The sequence below is a fragment of the Bison bison genome, unplaced genomic scaffold, assembly GCF_000754665.1.
Source record: "Bison bison bison isolate TAMUID 2011002044 unplaced genomic scaffold, Bison_UMD1.0 scf7180017864162, whole genome shotgun sequence".
Taxonomy (NCBI): domain Eukaryota; kingdom Metazoa; phylum Chordata; class Mammalia; order Artiodactyla; family Bovidae; genus Bison; species Bison bison.
Window position 1 is genome coordinate 3,136,564 of NW_011494734.1, and position 19,006 is coordinate 3,155,569.

At 38.0% G+C, this 19,006-nt stretch overlaps 1 protein-coding gene across 2 annotated transcripts; it reads left to right on the forward strand.

Moving 5' to 3' along the window:
• Positions 1-1,326: 1,326 nt before the first annotated feature.
• On the forward strand, positions 1,327-18,495 carry CBLL1 (Cbl proto-oncogene-like 1, E3 ubiquitin protein ligase). Of its 2 annotated transcripts, none has more exons than XM_010841473.1 (6): positions 1,327-1,606; positions 6,345-6,512; positions 9,694-9,794; positions 10,185-10,268; positions 11,258-11,331; positions 14,721-18,495. In XM_010841473.1, exons 1-6 carry the CDS (start codon positions 1,594-1,596, stop codon positions 15,757-15,759), a joined length of 1,479 nt encoding a protein of 492 aa, XP_010839775.1. In that variant the 5' UTR covers positions 1,327-1,593; the 3' UTR covers positions 15,760-18,495. The 2 variants fall into 2 exon arrangements, with proteins under 2 accessions (XP_010839775.1, XP_010839776.1); XM_010841474.1 differs by having other exon boundaries at positions 9,697-9,794.
• Positions 18,496-19,006: the final 511 nt, after the last annotated feature.

Below are 19,006 nucleotides of genomic sequence, written 5' to 3' on the forward strand. Positions count from 1 at the left end.
TTGTCCTTAGTTGTGAATGCACCTAAAAACTTGTTTATAAAGCTGCACAAACGGTAAGTCTTTTAAAAGATCCCACCAAAACATTCACCAAATAACACAGAACACTTACAGTATTACTCATCATTATTCTTCCAAGCTCTCACTGGTTAACTATACAGATAGAGCACATCGCTACACATAACTTGACTCCGAATTCAGCACCATGAAACCGCTTCTCTAAGAGGTCGACACAATAATCTTTAATTGATCTAGGAACTCTGGCACTGAAAGCGTGCATAACACAAGGTAATGATGTCGTCACCAAGGGACGACAAGAATAGAACCCAAATCCCTTGACTCCCCAGCTTGTGTTTTCCACTAATTGTGCTCCTTTCTACTCATTCGAGATCATCAAGTGTGAAGGGCTGGAGAAGGGAGTGGACACATGCGCCAGGGTCGCGAGGTGGAGACGGCCCAGAAGGTCCTCAGGAATCACTCTTTGGCACTTGTCTTTTGTTTCGGCTGAGAACGATGAAAGCTGCAGCAACCACCAACCCTTGGGACCAAGAACTGGAACTAGGTACTGCCCGTGGCGGTAACTTGTCTCTTCATTTTAGGCCTTTCCCCTTTTTCATGGCTCCCTCGCGGCCAGCCCTAACGTTCTCTCCCCATCCTCAGCTCTACTCCGCACTGGAGTCCCCGCTGACCTTTATTAAGAGTCGGCTGCGCCGCATCCGTCCTCCACCTGGCCCCGCGTACAGTCCTTAGGACAGGAGTTCTAGGGGGAGGGGGAGGTTTCCCTAGAAAATGAATGCTAATCAAGCGTTAGAAATGGGTTTCAACTGTTAGCAACTTGAGAGATGGGAACCGGGGTAGATACCCAAGTCAGCTCTGCGTGGGTCTGTGCAGCTCATCACGGCAAAGCAAAATGTAGACATATATGCACAGAGCTTTTCTCTCTAGCTGGTAGCCTTACACAGCTCAACCGTCCCCTAGGCAACCTCCCGCTGGAGGACGCTTTCCGGAGCGCGCGTGTTTACACTCTTCCTTGACCGGGGGTGCCGGAGAACGTAGCTCGCGGACTCTGGGGGATTCCAAACCGTTACTCCGCCCGCCGGGGTGGGGACAGCCCAACGGCTGAGCCTGCGCAGTTGGGCTAGGTCGGCACCAGGGTCCCGGCCGGGGGCACTACAAGTCCCAGAAGGCAAAGCTCCGCGCGGGGTTGGGGGTGCGGCGGTGCGGGGCGCGGCGGCCGCCTTACCTGCCGCGAGCTTAGTCCTCCGGCTACTACCGGCTCTCTCCCTCCCCCGTTCCCGTCAGTCTCCGCTCCACATTAAAAGGCTACTTCCTCTGGAAGCACAAGAGAGGAACCTTTAGCAGCCTCTACACTGACGCTCCCCGCGTACTCGCTTTTTCTCTCTCTGCCCGAACTGAGCCTGACTCCCTCACCGGAGTCGGCTAGCGGACGCAAGAGAAGGGAACTTTTGGAGGGAACCAACCTGGTTTCACCTGACCACACTTCCGCCTCCCGGGCTCCGGAAGGTACCGCGCACGCGCTCCCTGCGACTCCGGCGCGGTTGACTTCCGCTCCCACTGTGCCCTGCGAGTCGAATCATGGATCACACTGGTAAGGAGGCGGAGGCAGTGGGGGTCCAGGTTCCATGCCCCCTTGGCCGGCCGGGGACGGGTCGCCCAGCGAACATAGAGGGGTTACATTCGCCTTACAGCACTGGGGTGTGGCGGCGAGGAAGGAATGTCACAGACCCCCTTCCCGTGTCCGGCGAGGGCCTGCTACTTCCTGGCCTACCCTCGGATGTGGTACCTACAGCCTCGGTGCCGGCAACGGCAGCTCCTTCTGAGCCCGGACCCGGCACCGCGGGAGGCGCGGGCTTCGCGGAGAGGACAGAGCGCCGGCAGTTTTTCCCCTCATTTGGGGTGCTCTGCCCTACGTTATGGGGACTGGCGGGTAGAGTCTGGGAAGTCTCATTACGCTGGGAGTCGAGGTGATAGAGTGGGTTAGAGACTTCCTGCTGTTTCAGTCAGATTTGGGCGGGTGCTGCGGTGGTCACTGCCTGTCGTCGTCTCTCCGGTGTTTCTTGGACTAGAGGTGGGAGAAGGGAGTCGGATATGGTTGTTGGAATGATACCGGGAGCAGCTTTTCTGCTTAAGCCTATAGCATGCCCCGCGCTTCAGCTGTGGTCCTTAACCACCACCAGTCTTGAGCTTAAAATCAAGATATTCTCATCACTTTCTCCAAGTAAGAATGACTCCATTCTTTCTTAAGTGTTTTTTGTCTTTTGCTTCCTTGCAGTTTTTGGATGTTGAATGAGTGCGTTTGGAGTTAGATACTGCTCCGTTCAGTTGTATCAGCCGTATTACTAGTAAGGTGATAAAAGGCTTTTTCCCAGTATCAAGTATTAGTTAGGATTCCTCAGTCATCAACTGTCCACTTAATTTCATATATATATATATACACACAGACACACATACACGTATGTATATACACATATTCTTCTAGGCCTGGAGGTGGAATGGTAAACAAGATGAACTGGGTACCTGTCCTCATGGAAGTTACGTTCTATTGGGAAAAGCACAATGAACAAGTTTTTAGAAATACAGATTATGAGGGCTTTGAAGAAGACATATGGGGCTGTGGAAAGTGGAAGCTTCAGAGATGGTGGTCAGAAGAGTCTTTTTAGGAAAGTAACATTTGTAAGCTGTGATCTGATGGATGAGAGGAATCCAGCTTGGCGTAAATCACGTGGAAAGCGTTTATAGCACGTACTAAGACTCTGAGGGAGGAAAATGAAGAGAAAACCAGTCAGCTGCACTTATGTAGAGGGAAAGAGCCCTAAGATAAGATTGGTAAGGAAGGCAGGAGTCGGGTGGTGCAAGACTTTGAAGTCCATGGTAAAGATTTGAGTGTTATTTTCAGTGCAATATGAAGCCATTGAACAGAAGTAGAGGAGGAACATAATCTCTCTTTAAAGTGTAATAGGCTGTTGTATGAAGAATGGTGTAAGAGAAGGAGGCAAGATAAATAGAAAATTTAGGAAGTGGTTGCAATAGACCAGAAGGGAAGCGTGGTTTAGTGACGGTGGCTTGGTTTACTAAAAACAGGAATGGGCAGATTCAGTGAATATTTTGGTGATAGAACTCAGGCCCTGGTGGATTGGTTTGGAGGCATGTGAGAGAAAGGAAAGGTGTGTAGGGTTCTAGTTTGAGTGGTGTCCTTTACTGGAGGACTTGGGAGAAAAATACCTTTTTTTTTTTTAAATGGAATAGAGGTAACAAATGGGAATCTGGCAACAAGACTTTGAACTGCTAAGTATGAGGTGTTTGTTGGGACATAGAAGGGGAGATGTCAAGTGGAAATCATAGGGCAGTTTGTTTGGAATGATTTTAAGGCGTGAGGATGGATGGGATCACTTAAGGAAAGGCAAAACAGTAGAGAAGAGGGCCTAGCAGCAGGCTCTAGGGAACTCTAGTATTTGGAGGTTTTATAGAATTGAAACCGTGAAATCTTGGTGTTAGAGAAGCAAACGTGCCACGTTAGTGAAATGTTTCTCATTTGAGCCTGTTACTGGAATTGGGAGTCGAGCACTTTTCACAGTTTATTATGTTAGGAAATTGTAATGTGGGTTGGTGTGTATCTGAGTATTTATTATCCTACTTTCTAAGTTAAAAGTTGCCTAAGAAAGTAAAAGTCATCCTAACATGGAAATATTCACTAATGAACTGACCACTTGAAAAAATAGTTCCTACTCAGATATCCCTGCTGCTTAGCATGAGCCTCTTTTCTTTTTTTGTTTTTTAGTTAATTTCCTTATAAGGCAGTGTCCTTAGCAGTTTCGTGTCAGAAAATGGTATTAAATGTTGTACACTGATTGTGATTACAAACCTTACAAAATATTCAAGTTTTTATGATATTCATAAATGTGAGTTTGGTAATTGAATCACAAATAAAATCATTGGGAAATGAGGACGTGCCAGATAGCCAGTAAATTGAACACATTATGTCAGGATAGGCATCTCAAAAGGAAAATTCTAATATCAAAGGATTAAAAGAGGCCCCTGGGGAGATTGATGGAACTCTTGAATGTTATGCAAAAATGACTGGTTTTGGGAATGTGCTGAAATTGTCAGTCATAAAAAGAAGGCTATCCTGTAGTATTGTAATAGAAAATTACTCTAAGAAACTGCTAATTAACAGTTGATTCAGTCTTTAGCCATTCTAAAGATTAGCACTTAGTTGTAACTGTAACCTAAATTTTGTAAAAATATTTCTTGATTCCTTTAATTCAAGATAAGATTCTGCACAAATCTTTTAAAAACCTATATAATACAATATTCCGTATTAGGCCTTTTACAGTGGATTTCACTTCATATGAGTGGTTACCTCCTTAATTCTCACTTTCTATAATATCCAAGGACTTTTGTTGTTAGGGTTTTAGGATTTTTAGTTGTGATATTCGAAAGTATACTTTGACTCATAATAAAAACCTCCCAAGCCCCAAGATAAACCCAGAGTGATGTCACTATTAACAGCTTGAACTTGGAGTCTGAGGCAGGCTGCAAGATGTTAGAGGGCAGTAGGCTCTTGAAAGTCATAATTGTGACCTCAGATGTCTAGGGTAGTGTGAAAAGGACTTGTAGTAATGAAGTGTTGTTTCACCAAGGAAGAACCGTTCAGAGTTCTTTTACTGTCGGAAAGACAACATTGAACTGTCTCTGATAAGTTGCTATTTTTTTAATTCATTGAAAAATCAGGAATTACCTTCTAAGCAAAAAAAAAATCATTCTGTCATACCTTTTTGCTATTACATTGTTTGTAGGTACTTTAAACAGCTAGAGTCAAAGCAGATGAAATACATTATTATCTTTTTGCTACTTCATTGCTTGTAGATATTTAGCAACTAAATGCAACTAGAGTGAAAGCAGATGAAAGCATTATATGATTGTTGATACATTGAGAGTTAAATCAAGTATTGATTTAATTGATTGTTGAAGTATGGAGAGTTAAATCAAGATGGATTTATCCTAGTTTAAGATTCTCAACTGTCCATGTATTCCCATTCCCATGATTTTTTTTTTTTTGCAGGTTAGCTGTTACGAAAATAATAATAGAAAGCAGACTGAAAGATATTTAAATTAATAATTAAGGACCGATTTTGAATTTTGTTCTGTGTATTACTGAGAAAGAGTGCAAATCGATGTGTAATTCTAGTATTCTTGGAGATGATTACTGCTGGGTAGAATACTACTTCTAAATTTGACTTTAGTGAATTTAATGTGGATAGTTTGGTTATGTCTCTGATTGTGCTGTCTCCTGCAATGGCAGTTACATAGCGTTGTTCGCTAATTGTCATGTTTAAAATGTTACTGTTTTAAATTATTTGCATTTCCCACTTCAGGACATTTCCCTTTCTGTTTTTAGCAGATAAAGGTAGATATTTTCTGGATTGTAATATGTCATCATGGACTTGAAAAAAGGTGGCTTTTAATCTTAAAATAGAGTCAGTTCTATGAAATAATGCTCGTATTACTCATTGGATATGAGTAAATTTATTTCATAAGCTAGTAACAGAGACATAGAAAGTGTCAGTTGTGTAGGCCTAGTTGAAGTACAGAAGTCTTGCATCCTCCTCACCCATAATTTACCATTACAGTGCTGACTAAGAACAGCGCAGTCACCTGTGCGTCTAGAAATGGTATAGTACATTAGTGTGTGTGTTTACTACTAAATTGTGTGGTAATTTTTAGTATATTCCTGACTGCTTCTTAGAAAAATTATTTTATACCGAAGAGGATAATCACATCCCTGAAACTAACTTCATTTTCAGGGTATTATTGATTTAATTCTACCATTGTCAGTGTTAGTTTTGTGTTTCCAGTTTTATTGATTGTCCGGATGTAGATGCAGATTTCTAAATTCATTGAGTGCCTACTTTGCATGCTTGATGGAAATGATGGTTTTCTTTCTTTTTGCTGTTCTTTCTTTACCTTTTATTCCTTCTTTAAAAAAAAATCTTACAGTTGCTAGACAGTTTCTTACCTTAGGCTGATGAAGGATTTTATGTTTCTATAAACCCCTCTGGAATTACATGGAAAATTTTATTGTCCATCCTCTTAGGGAGAGGTTCTATAGCTTTTGTCAACTTTTTAAAGGGCTCCATGTCTTAAAAAGCATTGCTTTAAGAGTTTATCCAGAATAGAGAAAATTGGTACTTGAACTTACATAGCCTAGTATTTAAAATCAGATACTGAGCCCTTCATGATGTTGGGTATATTGCTTTAATACCTGTGCCAGAATAACCTTCAAAAAGAAAACCTAAAAGAAATTACAACTTTTTTTCCTAACATAGACAATGAGTTACAAGGCACTAATAGTTCTGGATCATTGGGTGGTCTTGATGTTCGAAGACGAATTCCTATAAAGCTCATCTCCAAACAAGGGAACAAAGCCAAAGCTTCACCTCGAACTCCAAGGACTATAAACAGGATGCCTGCAAAGGCTCCAGCTGGTGATGAAGGTAATGTTTAACAGGTCCAAAAGTCTTTCTTTTATATCTGATTCCACCAAATAAGCCATGTGATTTTATTTACTTTTAGCCACCTCTTTTTTTATCTTAAATATTCTCTTCTTCAGTCTTTTGACTTCTCATTTTGGCATATTTTACTTTCTATCCCTTTATAAATATTTTTGATTTATTTTCTTTTGTTGTTGAAAGTAATACTATCTATTGTTTAGAAAGATCTAAACAGTATCGCAGAAAACATAATACTAAAGTAAAATTGTTCTCCCATTTTTATTCCCCCCTCAAATAATCCCTGGTATGACATTTTCGTAGTTGCTTTATCACTGCCCCCCCCCCACCTTTTTTGTAAGATGCATGTGAGATTCTGCCTTCTCAGTAGATTCAGATGTATCTTATTTAAGAAAATGGGTTTAGGTATTTCACTTAAGGATATACCATACTTTAACAATTTTTTTTAAACATTTTGCTGTTAGAGACAATTTTGCAGTAAATGTCCTTATTTATTTAGTATGTATATTTTGTAGAATACACACCTTAGTATGTATATTTTGAAATTTAAATTTTGCATGAATTTGGGCATTTTATAACTTGGTGGATTTAGAATTTATGCATTTTAGAATTTAATAGATTGTTGTCAAATGGTTCTTAAAAAATAGTACGTCACTTGATACTCCCACGCCGATATTGGTACTATTATCCTTTACAGATTTTTGTACTGATACACATTTCTTTAATTTATGAGTAGTGCTGTATGTTTTCATAGTATTGGTCATTTCTTTTTTCTAGGCTCTATCTGTTCATATCCTTTTCCCATTTTTTTCCTGTTTGATTGTCTTTCTCTTGATTTTTATGAGTTCTTTGTAGATTAACAAAATTGGCTTTTGTTATATGTTGTGTATATTCCCAATTTGTCTTTTGAATTTTATGTATAAAATTTTTATTGTAGAGAAGCTTGACAATTCTTTGTCTTTTGTACTGAACTTCTGGGTTTTATGTTATCCTTAGAGAGGACTTTCACCATTTCTTGAGTATAAAACAGTTTTTGTGGTCTATGGGCCAAATCCAGTGCTGTTTTTAATCAATAAAGTTGTATTGGAGTACATGCATGCCCATTCTTTTACGTGTTGTCTGGCTGTTTTCGGGCTTCCCAGGTGGGTCAGTGGTAAAGAATCCACCTGCCAATGCAGGAGTCTCGGGTTCGATCTCTAGGTTGGGAAGATCCCCTGGAGTAGGATATGCCAACCTGTTCCAGTGTGCTTGCTTGGAAAATCCCATGGACAGAGGTGCCTGGTGGGCTGTATATAGTCCCTGAGGTCACAAGGAGTTGGACATGACTGAGCTTAGGGCACCCAACACATGGCTGCTTTCACACTATATTGGCATAGTTGAGTAATTGCAGGTATGGCAGTATTAATTGGTCTTTGGGCAGATAAAGTTAGATAAAGTTTGCTGATCGTGGCTTTGGAACTTTTATGGATACATATTTGGTTGTTAAAAATGGGGTGTGACTTGAAGTGGGAGGGGATGAAGAGATATCTGAGAGGAAAGGGCTAGGAAGGGGATTTTAGCTTTTTTGCATTGTTTTACTGTTACACAATAATTTATTTATACATTACTGTATAGTTATAAAAAATTATTTTAAAACTGCTGCTGCTGCTGCGTTGCTTCAGTCGTGTCCGACTCTGTGTGACCCCATAGACGTCAGCCCACCAGGCTCCCCCGTCCCTGGGATTCTCCAGGCAAGAACACTGGAGTGGGTTGCCATTTCCTTCTCCAATGCATGAAAGTGAAAAATGAAAGTGAAGTCGCTCAGTCGTGTCTGACTCTTAGTGACCCCATGGACTTCAGCCTACCAGGCTTCTCTGGCCATGGGATTTTCCAGGCAAGAGTACTGGAGTGGGGTGCCATTGCCTTCTCCATTTTAAAACTAGAAAGGCCAAAGACAGAGTACCCTAGGTTACTGATGGAGCAGCAGCTGCTGCTTTGTTATCTATACAGATATATGTATAGTTTAATGATGGGAGTATAGGTTGAACCACTCTGGATAATGATAATGTACTGGTGATTTTCTTAGCTCTTGTTCTGCTCAATAATTTTCTGAGTTTTAGATAAGTAGAAAAATTAATTTTCCTTATTTTGAGTTTTTGATGACAGCAGCTTTTATAAGATATAAATGGGCCATCTAAGAGCCTAGGGTCACTCAGATGTAACTTAGAAGAACTCTACATTGGTGTTGCAGGTAATTAGATAGCAGTACACTGGTGTATCAGTATCAGCCTCAAGAAATTATTGCATCTGTGCCTGTGTGTCTGTCTGCAGATGTTAACCAGTTCTAGGGCCAAAAGTCGTGAGAAGCCTGGCATATTGGAGGGATAGATTTGTCTTCTCAGCTTTACTTTAGGTAATTGAATTCTGCTTAGAATCCCCATCAGACTGTTCACTGATTTTCTTTTCTTTTGTATAAGATGAGAGGATTGCCATCAACTTTTTAATCAGGTCAGAGAAATTGAGCATATTTGATCTTCATCTTGAACTTTATTGATATTGATACATACAGTGTAGGGGAGGAGACTTGTAGATAGGATATAAATTTTGCTATTTGGGTGAATAAGAAAGGTTTTAATTGAAATGATGAAGTATGAGTATGTTGAGGTTTCTAAAATCAGGTTCAATTTAAAGTTGAAGAAGAGGTTACCTAATTTTCTAAGTGATAAGAAGAAAGCCTGCAGAATTCTTTGTTAATCCTTTGGCACTAATACCAGTTACAATGTAATATCACTTTTATAGATTATCAGAATAAATGACAATCAGTATCTTGTGTAATAATCATGATGATAATTATTAGTAGTTTTATACCAGAAATAGTCTGGTGGGTTAATATGAGCCCTTGAATAGGAGTGAAGAGATCAGAGGTCCCTTCCTAGCTCCGCTTCTGTGTGTTGTTATGGTCTCCAGTACTGCAATATTCTCAGGCATGAGAATTGGACTGCATGGGTCCCAGGATCATTTCTAGCAGTTGTTTAGTAAGACTTGATTATGCTGTTCTTAGAGGAGCTTTGAAAGGTGTCAGTGAACAGGTCTGTTTTGTCCATGTAAAATACAGGTCTATGTACCTGTATTTCCAAAATGAAATTTGAGATGTAAAAAGTTAATAGGTAACATTTTGTTTTCTCAGAAGGATTTGATTATAATGAAGAAGAACGGTATGACTGTAAAGGGGGTGAACTGTTTGGAAATCAACGAAGATTTCCTGGACACCTTTTTTGGGACTTTCAGGTATAAGTAAAAATAAAAAAATTTATTAGAACAATGAAATATTTTAAATACTTTATTAGGACAATTTAGATTGCATAAAGAATAGTGCGAACTTTTATTATAATTATATCTTTCATTACCCATAAATCGTTTGTTAGTGCCCTATTTCACTGTTTCCAAAAATAATCTGAAGTAATTTTCAGTGATGTCAAGTAAAATCAATAAGTAATAACACTGTCAAAGGGGGAAAAAACCCAAAACTGATGGTTGCCCAAATAATGTGGCATATGTGGGAATTATATCAAGAGATCTTCATTTCTAATTGTTTTAGTAACTTTTATACTAATTCATTGTGTAATTTATAGACATAATTTTTAGAAATGCTTAAGGAAATTTTAATTATTTCAACAGATAAACATCTTAGGTGAAAAGGATGATACTCCAGTTCATTTCTGTGACAAATGTGGATTACCTATTAAAATTTATGGGCGAATGGTAAGTATAACTAAGTTAAATTCTGTTTTTATAAATTTATATATTTGTGTAGAGATGAGGACTCTGAAATTTAAGTAGATAGATTTATTATTGTTTAACAATAAAGTTTATAACGAATAAGTATAAAATAGCTAAGGAACATTTGGGGATAATATGCATTTAAAGAATTATCTTGACAGATTCTTGGATTGCTTGTAAAAAATTAAGGAAACTAATTTCTTTGGATGGTTTGATCCTTAAGGAAAAAAAAATTTTTTCTTTAATAGAATAAAATCAGTATTTCTAAAGGCTAAAATTTTTAATATAGAACTGAATTAAATATTATTTATGATTTCTGAGTATTGAATTCTAAGCACTTAAAATACAGCCCCAACTGTAATTTTATAGTAATTTTGATAATATAAAAAGATAGTTTTACATTTTTGTTGGAAAAAGTTGAATTTACTGTTAAATCTGTGGTGGTAGAAGCTGTGGATTCTGCACTGTTGCTTTGCTGTGTGGCATAACTAAATAACAGTAATGAATTATGAGTTCTAAAATAGTGTAACATTATTTTACTGTGTCCTTCTGATTTATTTTTAAATATATGTAAGTTCATTAACTTAAGACTACCAGGGAAGAAGCCTGCTTATATTAAATGTAGAAGATACTTGTTCTTTCACTGCCATGAAATACTTCCTGGAGATAACAGGATTAGGTGAAACATTGTACAGTATTCTTCAGGAGCTTTTAACCTGTAGGGACCATGAATGTGCATGTATATGTTTTTTTGGGGAAAGGGCCAAAGTTTTCATTGCATTCTCACAAAGAGCTTTGTGACTGAAAAAGGTTAACTGTTGCTTTTATGTAATTAGTACTTAATAAATGTTCATTTTAACCAACAGTTCTCAAGTGCCTTCTATGTCTAGGTCACTGCACTCACTGTTGCTTTTTATCGAAGTATTTTAATTTGCTCTAGAATATTAACTGTAACGTGTCTCTGTTCGCAGATTCCATGCAAGCATGTGTTTTGCTATGACTGTGCTATTTTACATGAAAAAAAGGGAGATAAGATGTGTCCGGGGTAAGATCATCATTAAATTTTTAAATAATAAGGATTGTGATATAATGATTTATGATCTAGGTTAAAGGTGAGGGTATGATATAGACCAGTGGCAAGATGTCAAGTGTGTAGACCTGGCTAATGTTTCTCTGTGAGCCAAGAGTTGACTATAACCTTCTCCTTAGGATAGGGCTAATTAGCTATTATCAGTTAATTCACATTGGCCAAAATAACAATAATAAATACATCACAAAGTTAGCATTGTAAACCTAAAATATTTTCTCATTTTAATGGGATGCTAGAGAGGTAGTATCACGTAGTGATTTAGAGCAAAGACTCTGGAATTAGAATTACTGGATTCAAATCTCTGTTTTGTGATTTATTAACTATGTCACATAGACGATTTCTTTATCTGTAAAATGGAGCTAATAATAGTACTTACCTCCCTGGGTTATTATTAGAAGTAAATGAGTAGCAGATAGCAAGTACTATGTAAGTATAAACTTTTATTTATTGACTTCAAATCTGATTATGTGTTTTTTTTTTTTAATTTTATTTTATTTTTAAACTTTACATAATTGTATTAGTTTTGCCGAATATCAAAATGAATCTATCACAGGTATACATGTGTTCCCCATCATGAACCCTCCTCCCTCCTCCCTCCCCATACCATCCCTCTGGGTAGTCCCAGTGCACTAGCCCCAAGCATCCAGTATCGTGCATCGAACCTGGACTGGCATCTCGTTTCATACATGATATTTTACATGTTTCAATGCCTTTCTCCCCTGATTATGTCTTGAGTACATCTTAGAACACCTTCATGTTCTAAGACAGGCTCAGACACGTTAAGATCATCGGGAGGTGTTGATCAATAGTGATCTGTTTGGGAATGGTCTTAAAGGATCCAGAATAAACTATGAATTTTTATATCAATTCGGAACCCCTGATAGAAGATTTAAGAAAAATTTTGAGAGAAACTTCTTTGGAACAACTGTAGGCTTTCTAGGTCACTTATAACCTAAGTTAGAACCTATCCCAAGGGTTGTAGTATTAGTTGATAACAAAATTGTGGACAGTTGTAAGGGATAATTTTCTTTTATGGTGTAGGAAGATTGGCATCTGTGGGAGAGAATGAATGATTCATTAACAAACCAGTAAGAACTAATTCTCTTAGCATATTTTATTAGCCCTTTAAAGTCACATTAATTTTATAGTGTGAGTTTAAAGAATATTTTCTCAATATAATTATAATTCAAAAGAATTAGGAAATTGAAAGTGCATATTCACTATTTGCCTCATTTTCTGTAGTGCCTAATTTTCCAACACAGTGTACACCCACTTAAATTCTATAGTGAATTTGATTGCCTCATTGAGATAAGGGATTTTGGATGTTGTAAAACACCACGTAGAGGACATCAGAAGGTTTTCTCTTTTATGTAAGTGTTTTGATGTTAATATTTAAAAGGGAATTTAGTTTTCAAGTTTTTCAGTGTAACTTCAGTAGGCATATCACTGGTTGGCTGTTAGGGATATTAAAACATAAGCTTATCTGGATTAACAGACCTGGGTCAGAAAGTGAAGAAATGACAACCCAAATTAATGTAAATATTATATACTAATGCTTAAGCATCACCCAAAGAAATGCCCCCCACCTCCCAATCCTGTTACTGTGGAGCTATTTCAGAGTTTACAGCAAATTAGAAGCAAAAAATTAGAAGTGTGCCAAATGGCCACTAAAGGGAGGCCTTCTAAGTATGAAGTAGTAGTACCAGCCTTCAGTGAGGAAGGAACACCACCACCACTCAAAATCAAGAATATGGAGCCATTTGATACAGGTCATATGACCTGGCCTGCATATTCAATGATGATAGCTTATACATGTTTAGTGCTTAACTAATCATTAAGTCCTGTCATTTTCACTGTTTCATTGATGTTTCAAACGTTCTTTTAACTAGTTCAGTTCAGTCGCTCAGTTGTGTCTGACTCTTTGCAACCCCGTGAATCGCAGCACTCCTGGCCTCCCTGTCCATCACCAACTCCCGGAGTTCACCCAGACTCAGGTCCATCGAGTCAGTGATGCCATCCAGCCATCTCATCCTCTGTCGTCCCCTTCTCCTCCTGCCCCCAATCCCTCCCAGCATCAGAGTCTTTTCCAATGAGTCAACTCTTCGCATGAGGTGGCCAAAGTACTGGAGTTTCAGCTTTAGCATCATTCCTTCCAAAGAAATCCCAGGGCTGATCTCCTTCAGAATGTACTGGTTGGATCGCCTTGCAGTCCAAGGGACTCTCAAGAGTCTTCTCCAATACCACACAAAAGCATCAACTCTTCGGCACTCAGCCTTCTTTACAGTCCAACTCTCACATCCATACATGACCACAGGAAAAACCATAGCCTTGACTAGACGGACCTTTGTTGGCAAAGTAATGTCTCTGCTTTTGAATATGCTATCTAGGTTGGTTATAACTTTCCTTCCAAGGAGTAAGCGTCTTTTAACTAGGGTGAAGTCTATATAAAAGCATTATGAGTTAAGGTTAGATGTTATAACCCATTTTACAGATAAAGAAATAAAGTTTAAATAACTTCTCCAAGATCTCAGAGCCAATATACTAGATCCCAGTTCCAATTCCTAGTTCAGTCTTCTTTCTGTTGTTTCAAGAAGCCTTCTAAAGGCAAAAGTGGATTAAAAAATAGTGAATGAAGAAGAATAGTTACAATTTGACCCTGACTCATTAAGAAAATAATTGAGTTAAATTTAGTGTTTATAATTTAGAAAAGTAGGAGTGTGTAATACTTCGTATTAGTAAATTTGACAATTCAGGAAGACCCCCCTCCTTGAAAGGACTCTTGGCATTCATGGTTTGAATTTAAAATATTGTTTAATATTAAGAACCTTGATGGTTAGGATGATCCTGTTTATTTTTGTAGTTCTTGCAACACCTTTCACTTAGTATCTTCTACTTAGTATTATTTGCTCAGAAAATTGCTTACTGGTCAATAAATACCCTACAAGTTTGCATTTTGTGATTCTGACAAGATCCTTTGGTTTGCCCTTCCTGGAGTTTTGGGGGTTTTTGCACACAGATTCAAAACATAGAATTGTTTGTGAAATCAGATAAATTCTAAATCTTGGTAAGAAAAGGGTTTTGCTTCAAACATACTCTGTTTGATAAACACTTAAAATTTTTTTCTTAAGAGTTTTGATGTTGACAGAAATGCTGATGCTTAATAGCAAACAGAGCACAAAGTGGAAAAGATTAAAGGTTCACTTATATTAACTATAACTTTTAATTGTGAACTTTTTGCAGAGTTTTCCAGAATAAAATTTAAAACTAGTCATATCTTTGAAATTTAGTGCATTGTTTTTATAGTCTGTTTTTAGTAAATCAAACTTTTTTCCCTTCTAATTTAGCTGTAGTGATCCTGTGCAGCGAATTGAGCAGTGTACACGAGGTTCTCTCTTCATGTGTAGCATTGTTCAAGGGTGCAAGAGAACATACTTGTCTCAGAGAGACTTACAGGCTCATATCAACCACCGCCATATGAGAGCTGGAAAACCTGTTACCCGGGCTTCACTTGAAAATGTTCATCCTCCTCCTATTGCCCCACCACCAGCTGAAATCCCCGATCGTTTTATCATGCCGCCAGACAAGCACCATATGAGCCATATTCCGCCAAAGCAGCACATCATGATGCCACCACCTCCTTTGCAACATGTGCCCCACGAGCACTATAATCAGCCACATGAGGATATTCGTGCTCCTCCAGCTGAATTGTCCATGGCTCCACCTCCACCTCGCTCAGTCAGTCAGGAAACCTTTCGTATTTCAACAAGAAAACACAGCAATTTAATAACTGTCCCTATTCAGGATGACTCAAATCCAGGTGCTAGAGAACCACCACCTCCTGCCCCCGCACCTGCTCACCATCATCCTGAATATCAGGGTCAACCAGTGGTCTCGCACCCTCATCATATTATGCCTCCACAGCAACATTATGCACCACCCCCACCTCCTCCACCACCAATAAGCCATCCAATGCCACACCCTCCCCAGGCCGCAGGTACTCCTCACTTGGTGTATAGCCAGGCTCCACCTCCACCAATGACCTCTGCTCCGCCACCGATTACCCCTCCCCCTGGACACATGATTGCCCAGATGCCACCTTATATGAATCATCCTCCTCCAGGACCTCCCCCACCTCAACATGGTGGTCCACCTGTAACTGCACCCCCTCCTCACCATTACAACCCCAACTCTTTACCCCAGTTCACTGAAGATCAAGGAACTCTGAGCCCTCCATTTACACAACCAGGGGGAATGAGTCCTGGTATATGGCCTGCACCAAGAGGGCCACCTCCTCCTCCACGAATGCAGGGTCCGCCTTCTCAAACCCCACTACCTGGACCACATCATCCAGATCAGACAAGATATAGACCGTATTACCAATGATAATAGTATTCTGAACTGATGATATGATGAGGAAACAAAACTTATATGTATAGTCAATCTTTTCTTTAAGCTTTGACTGTTCGGGGAAGGAAGAGCGCCTCTTACTGAGGTGGCTGTACAACACTTAGGGTCTTGTCTCTTAAAATGGTTTTAAATCTTGACCTTAGGATTGATTTCAAGTACTATACTGTAGTGCAGTTAAGTGGCTCAGTTGAGCACAGCTATATTTTAAGAACTTTGTTCCCCTAGTGTGGTAAATTGACCCAGAGGTAACCATTTGTAAGAAGAAAAAAAATTGAAAACATTTTTCCATTGTTACACTTTCAAAAGTACGTCCTTTGTTAAACCCAATGTTTAAGTTTTTCTTGTGATACATTTTGTTAACCTGTGTAAAAGGATTAAACTTCAATATGGTTGTAAAAATGCTATTTTTATGTGAACTTAAGTGCAGCCACATACTGTTTTTTAAACCATATGTTTTACCACTAATTTCCCAAAGTTACAATAAAATCCTAAAAGTAAAAATCTAATAGAAATTTACTGTAAGGCAGACTGTTAAATGGTAGAAAATTATTTCACATTTTAGGCACTGAAATTTTGAGGTATATTAGGTATATAATGCACTTCACTTGGATGCCTTTTCATTTATAGGCAGCCTCAGGAGCACCAAAATACATTGAAATTCCAGTACTAAGAATATTTATGTCTGTAATGTTAAGAGGCATTGCTTGTATTTTTGGAAAGATAGGGCCAAAGTAATCAACTCTGTAGGCTCCAAGCTGTTGGGGATGCTGTTACTCATTAATGCTTTTTACCGAATGGTTGGAGTCATATGATGCATCACACTTTAATTAACCTTAAGTAACATTTTATAGAACTGTATAAGTGGTATTCTTTAGATGAAGTGTGTTCCTCTCTGCTCATTGTCTGAAACTAAATATTTAGGGCTGAATAGGCTTTATGTAATTCCTCATTTCATGGTAGAATTTGATCCTGTACTTAAGTGGATTCTTGTTTATTGGGTTTTAAAGTATAATTTGAATGCCATGGAGGAATTTGAATACTGTATTAATGAAGGATGTTCTTGTAATCACATACTTGCGTTGCTCAGGTTTCATTACTGTATGATAAGGTGTTTTTCTCTAACTTAACTATTACTGACTTCCTGTTTCTTTTATTGGTTAAGCAGTCTAAAACTTGGAACATTTTTATAGCAGAGTCAACAGTGAAGACTACCAGATGATTTTGTATTGAAGAGAAAAGTAATGTCTAAATTGTGAATTTCAATGCATTATAAGGTGCCTTCGGAGTCAGCTTTTGCATTATAGGGGCTTGTTACAGTCCAGCTAAGATGACCACTTACAGTTTATACAGAATTCATATGTATAAATCAACATTCTTGGGATATTACTATATATCCTTTGAATACACCCCTGTGAAGTACTTCCTCCCCCCCCAAAATGGTGCATAACATAAACATGAAATGTGTAGTATACAGATACCGTTTATTATTAAATAGTTTATAGTGTATAAATTTAGAACATTTCTTTTTGACAAGAGGTGAACTGATGGCTAATTTACCATTTAATTCTGTCAGAAACAGGCAAAGCAGTTTCTCACTTTGGATAACTGATACAAAGTCATCTATAAATTTAGAGCTGAAATAATATAAATGGCCCTTTCAACCATGACCAGCTGAAAATAATACACTTTTTTTTTAAGTGAAAGTACGTGATTTTTCACACCTAGCAATTTGAGAGTTCAGTGTTAATGTGGTGTTTCTAATGAGAAATTGTTATTAGAAGCATAGGAGTGAAATAGTGTGAAATGGTGGTGAGTGTGTCTATCATATTACTGTAGGTACTTGGACTGGTGCAAACTTGATTACCTTTAATGGCCCTTTTTAGGAGCTGTTAAAATATTATTGAAAATTCAGTACCAATAGTTTGGTTTCATGTAATAGGAAATAACAAAACTCACTTTAAAGCTTCTCAGCTATTTATGAAGAGCTCACCTGACTTAATTGAAATTCACTAGAATGTATTGAACAAAAAAATGTTATCACGGTAAAATTCCACATGTTAAGTCTTGTAGGCTTTAAAATATTTGGTTAGGTTTAAGAAATATGTGTTATGCAGGGAGGCAGTTCAGATGAATGTGTTGTAGCAGACAGTTTTTTTTTTTTTTTAATGGTGTTAGACTTGAATTCATCTAGTTATTGTTTGAATGAGGGTGGGTGGGTAGAAGGATAACAAAATTACTGTTAGTGTTTCTTTCCTTAAGGAAAAAGATGTGAATCCCAGCCTTATTTCAGGGAAGCCTTTGAAGCTATGATGGACGTAAGTCTAAATTAAATGTATGTATGTTTCATTATATTGCTCTTAAAAGACTACTGAGGTGGCAGTTTAATTCTTAAAAACAATAAAATGAAAGCATAAATACTATTTTGCCTAGGTGAGTTTTTACCTAATGATGACACATTTGGGAGACTGCAGAATTTTCCACGTCGATACAACTTTTACAGCAAAATTTCATGTTTTGGGAGATTAAAACCAGCAAGGTGAACGTTAATATTTCTAAAGTGGCATGCTTGTTCAGAGTATAATATATAGTATTGGAGAAAATTATCAGTTGCAAAGATTGTAAGAAACTACTTAATATTCATTTTGCCCTGTAAAAAACCACTTGCTCAAGTTATTGTATAAGAGACTAACACTAAAACGCAAATGGAAAAGATAATTTGACCGTATTTTTAAACTTGAAATAGGTCATTTTATGATATGAAGTATACAGAGCTGCTTTTGGCTTTGTTCTGATGTACTCGAAGGGTATCTTTCATACGTCTTTTTGGAAAAACCATGTAAACTTATTTTTGAAAAAGCGTTAATGGAAAAAAAAGTATGTGGAAAAATCTCAAGTACCTGAAACCAAAATACACTTTTCTGATTATTAGATCAACCATCAAATTGGTATATTGATGTTAATTGAGGCTTGACATAATCATACTATATTCTAACTGAAGTGGATTTATTTTTCTTTACTGGTGTAATTGTAATCTGTTCAGTTGTGGCCTAGACCAAGCAGACTTTACGTACTACAATATATGCACGATCTAATAAAGCAATATTGGATATACTAGACTTAAAGGGGAAAGAGAGGTAAGCCAGGTAAAATACTTGGTAATAATACTAATAAAAATATTTGAATTTTCAAACATTTTTTGTTTTGATTCATGCCCCTTCAGTTT

Bases quoted from the DNA above. Each gene is read 5' to 3' on its own strand.
- CBLL1 (XM_010841473.1), top strand. The intron at 6,513-9,693 runs GTAATGTTTAAC...TTGTTTTCTCAG, and splicing joins GGCTCCAGCTGGTGATGAAG to AAGGATTTGATTATAATGAA. The intron at 9,795-10,184 runs GTATAAGTAAAA...TTATTTCAACAG, and splicing joins ACCTTTTTTGGGACTTTCAG to ATAAACATCTTAGGTGAAAA.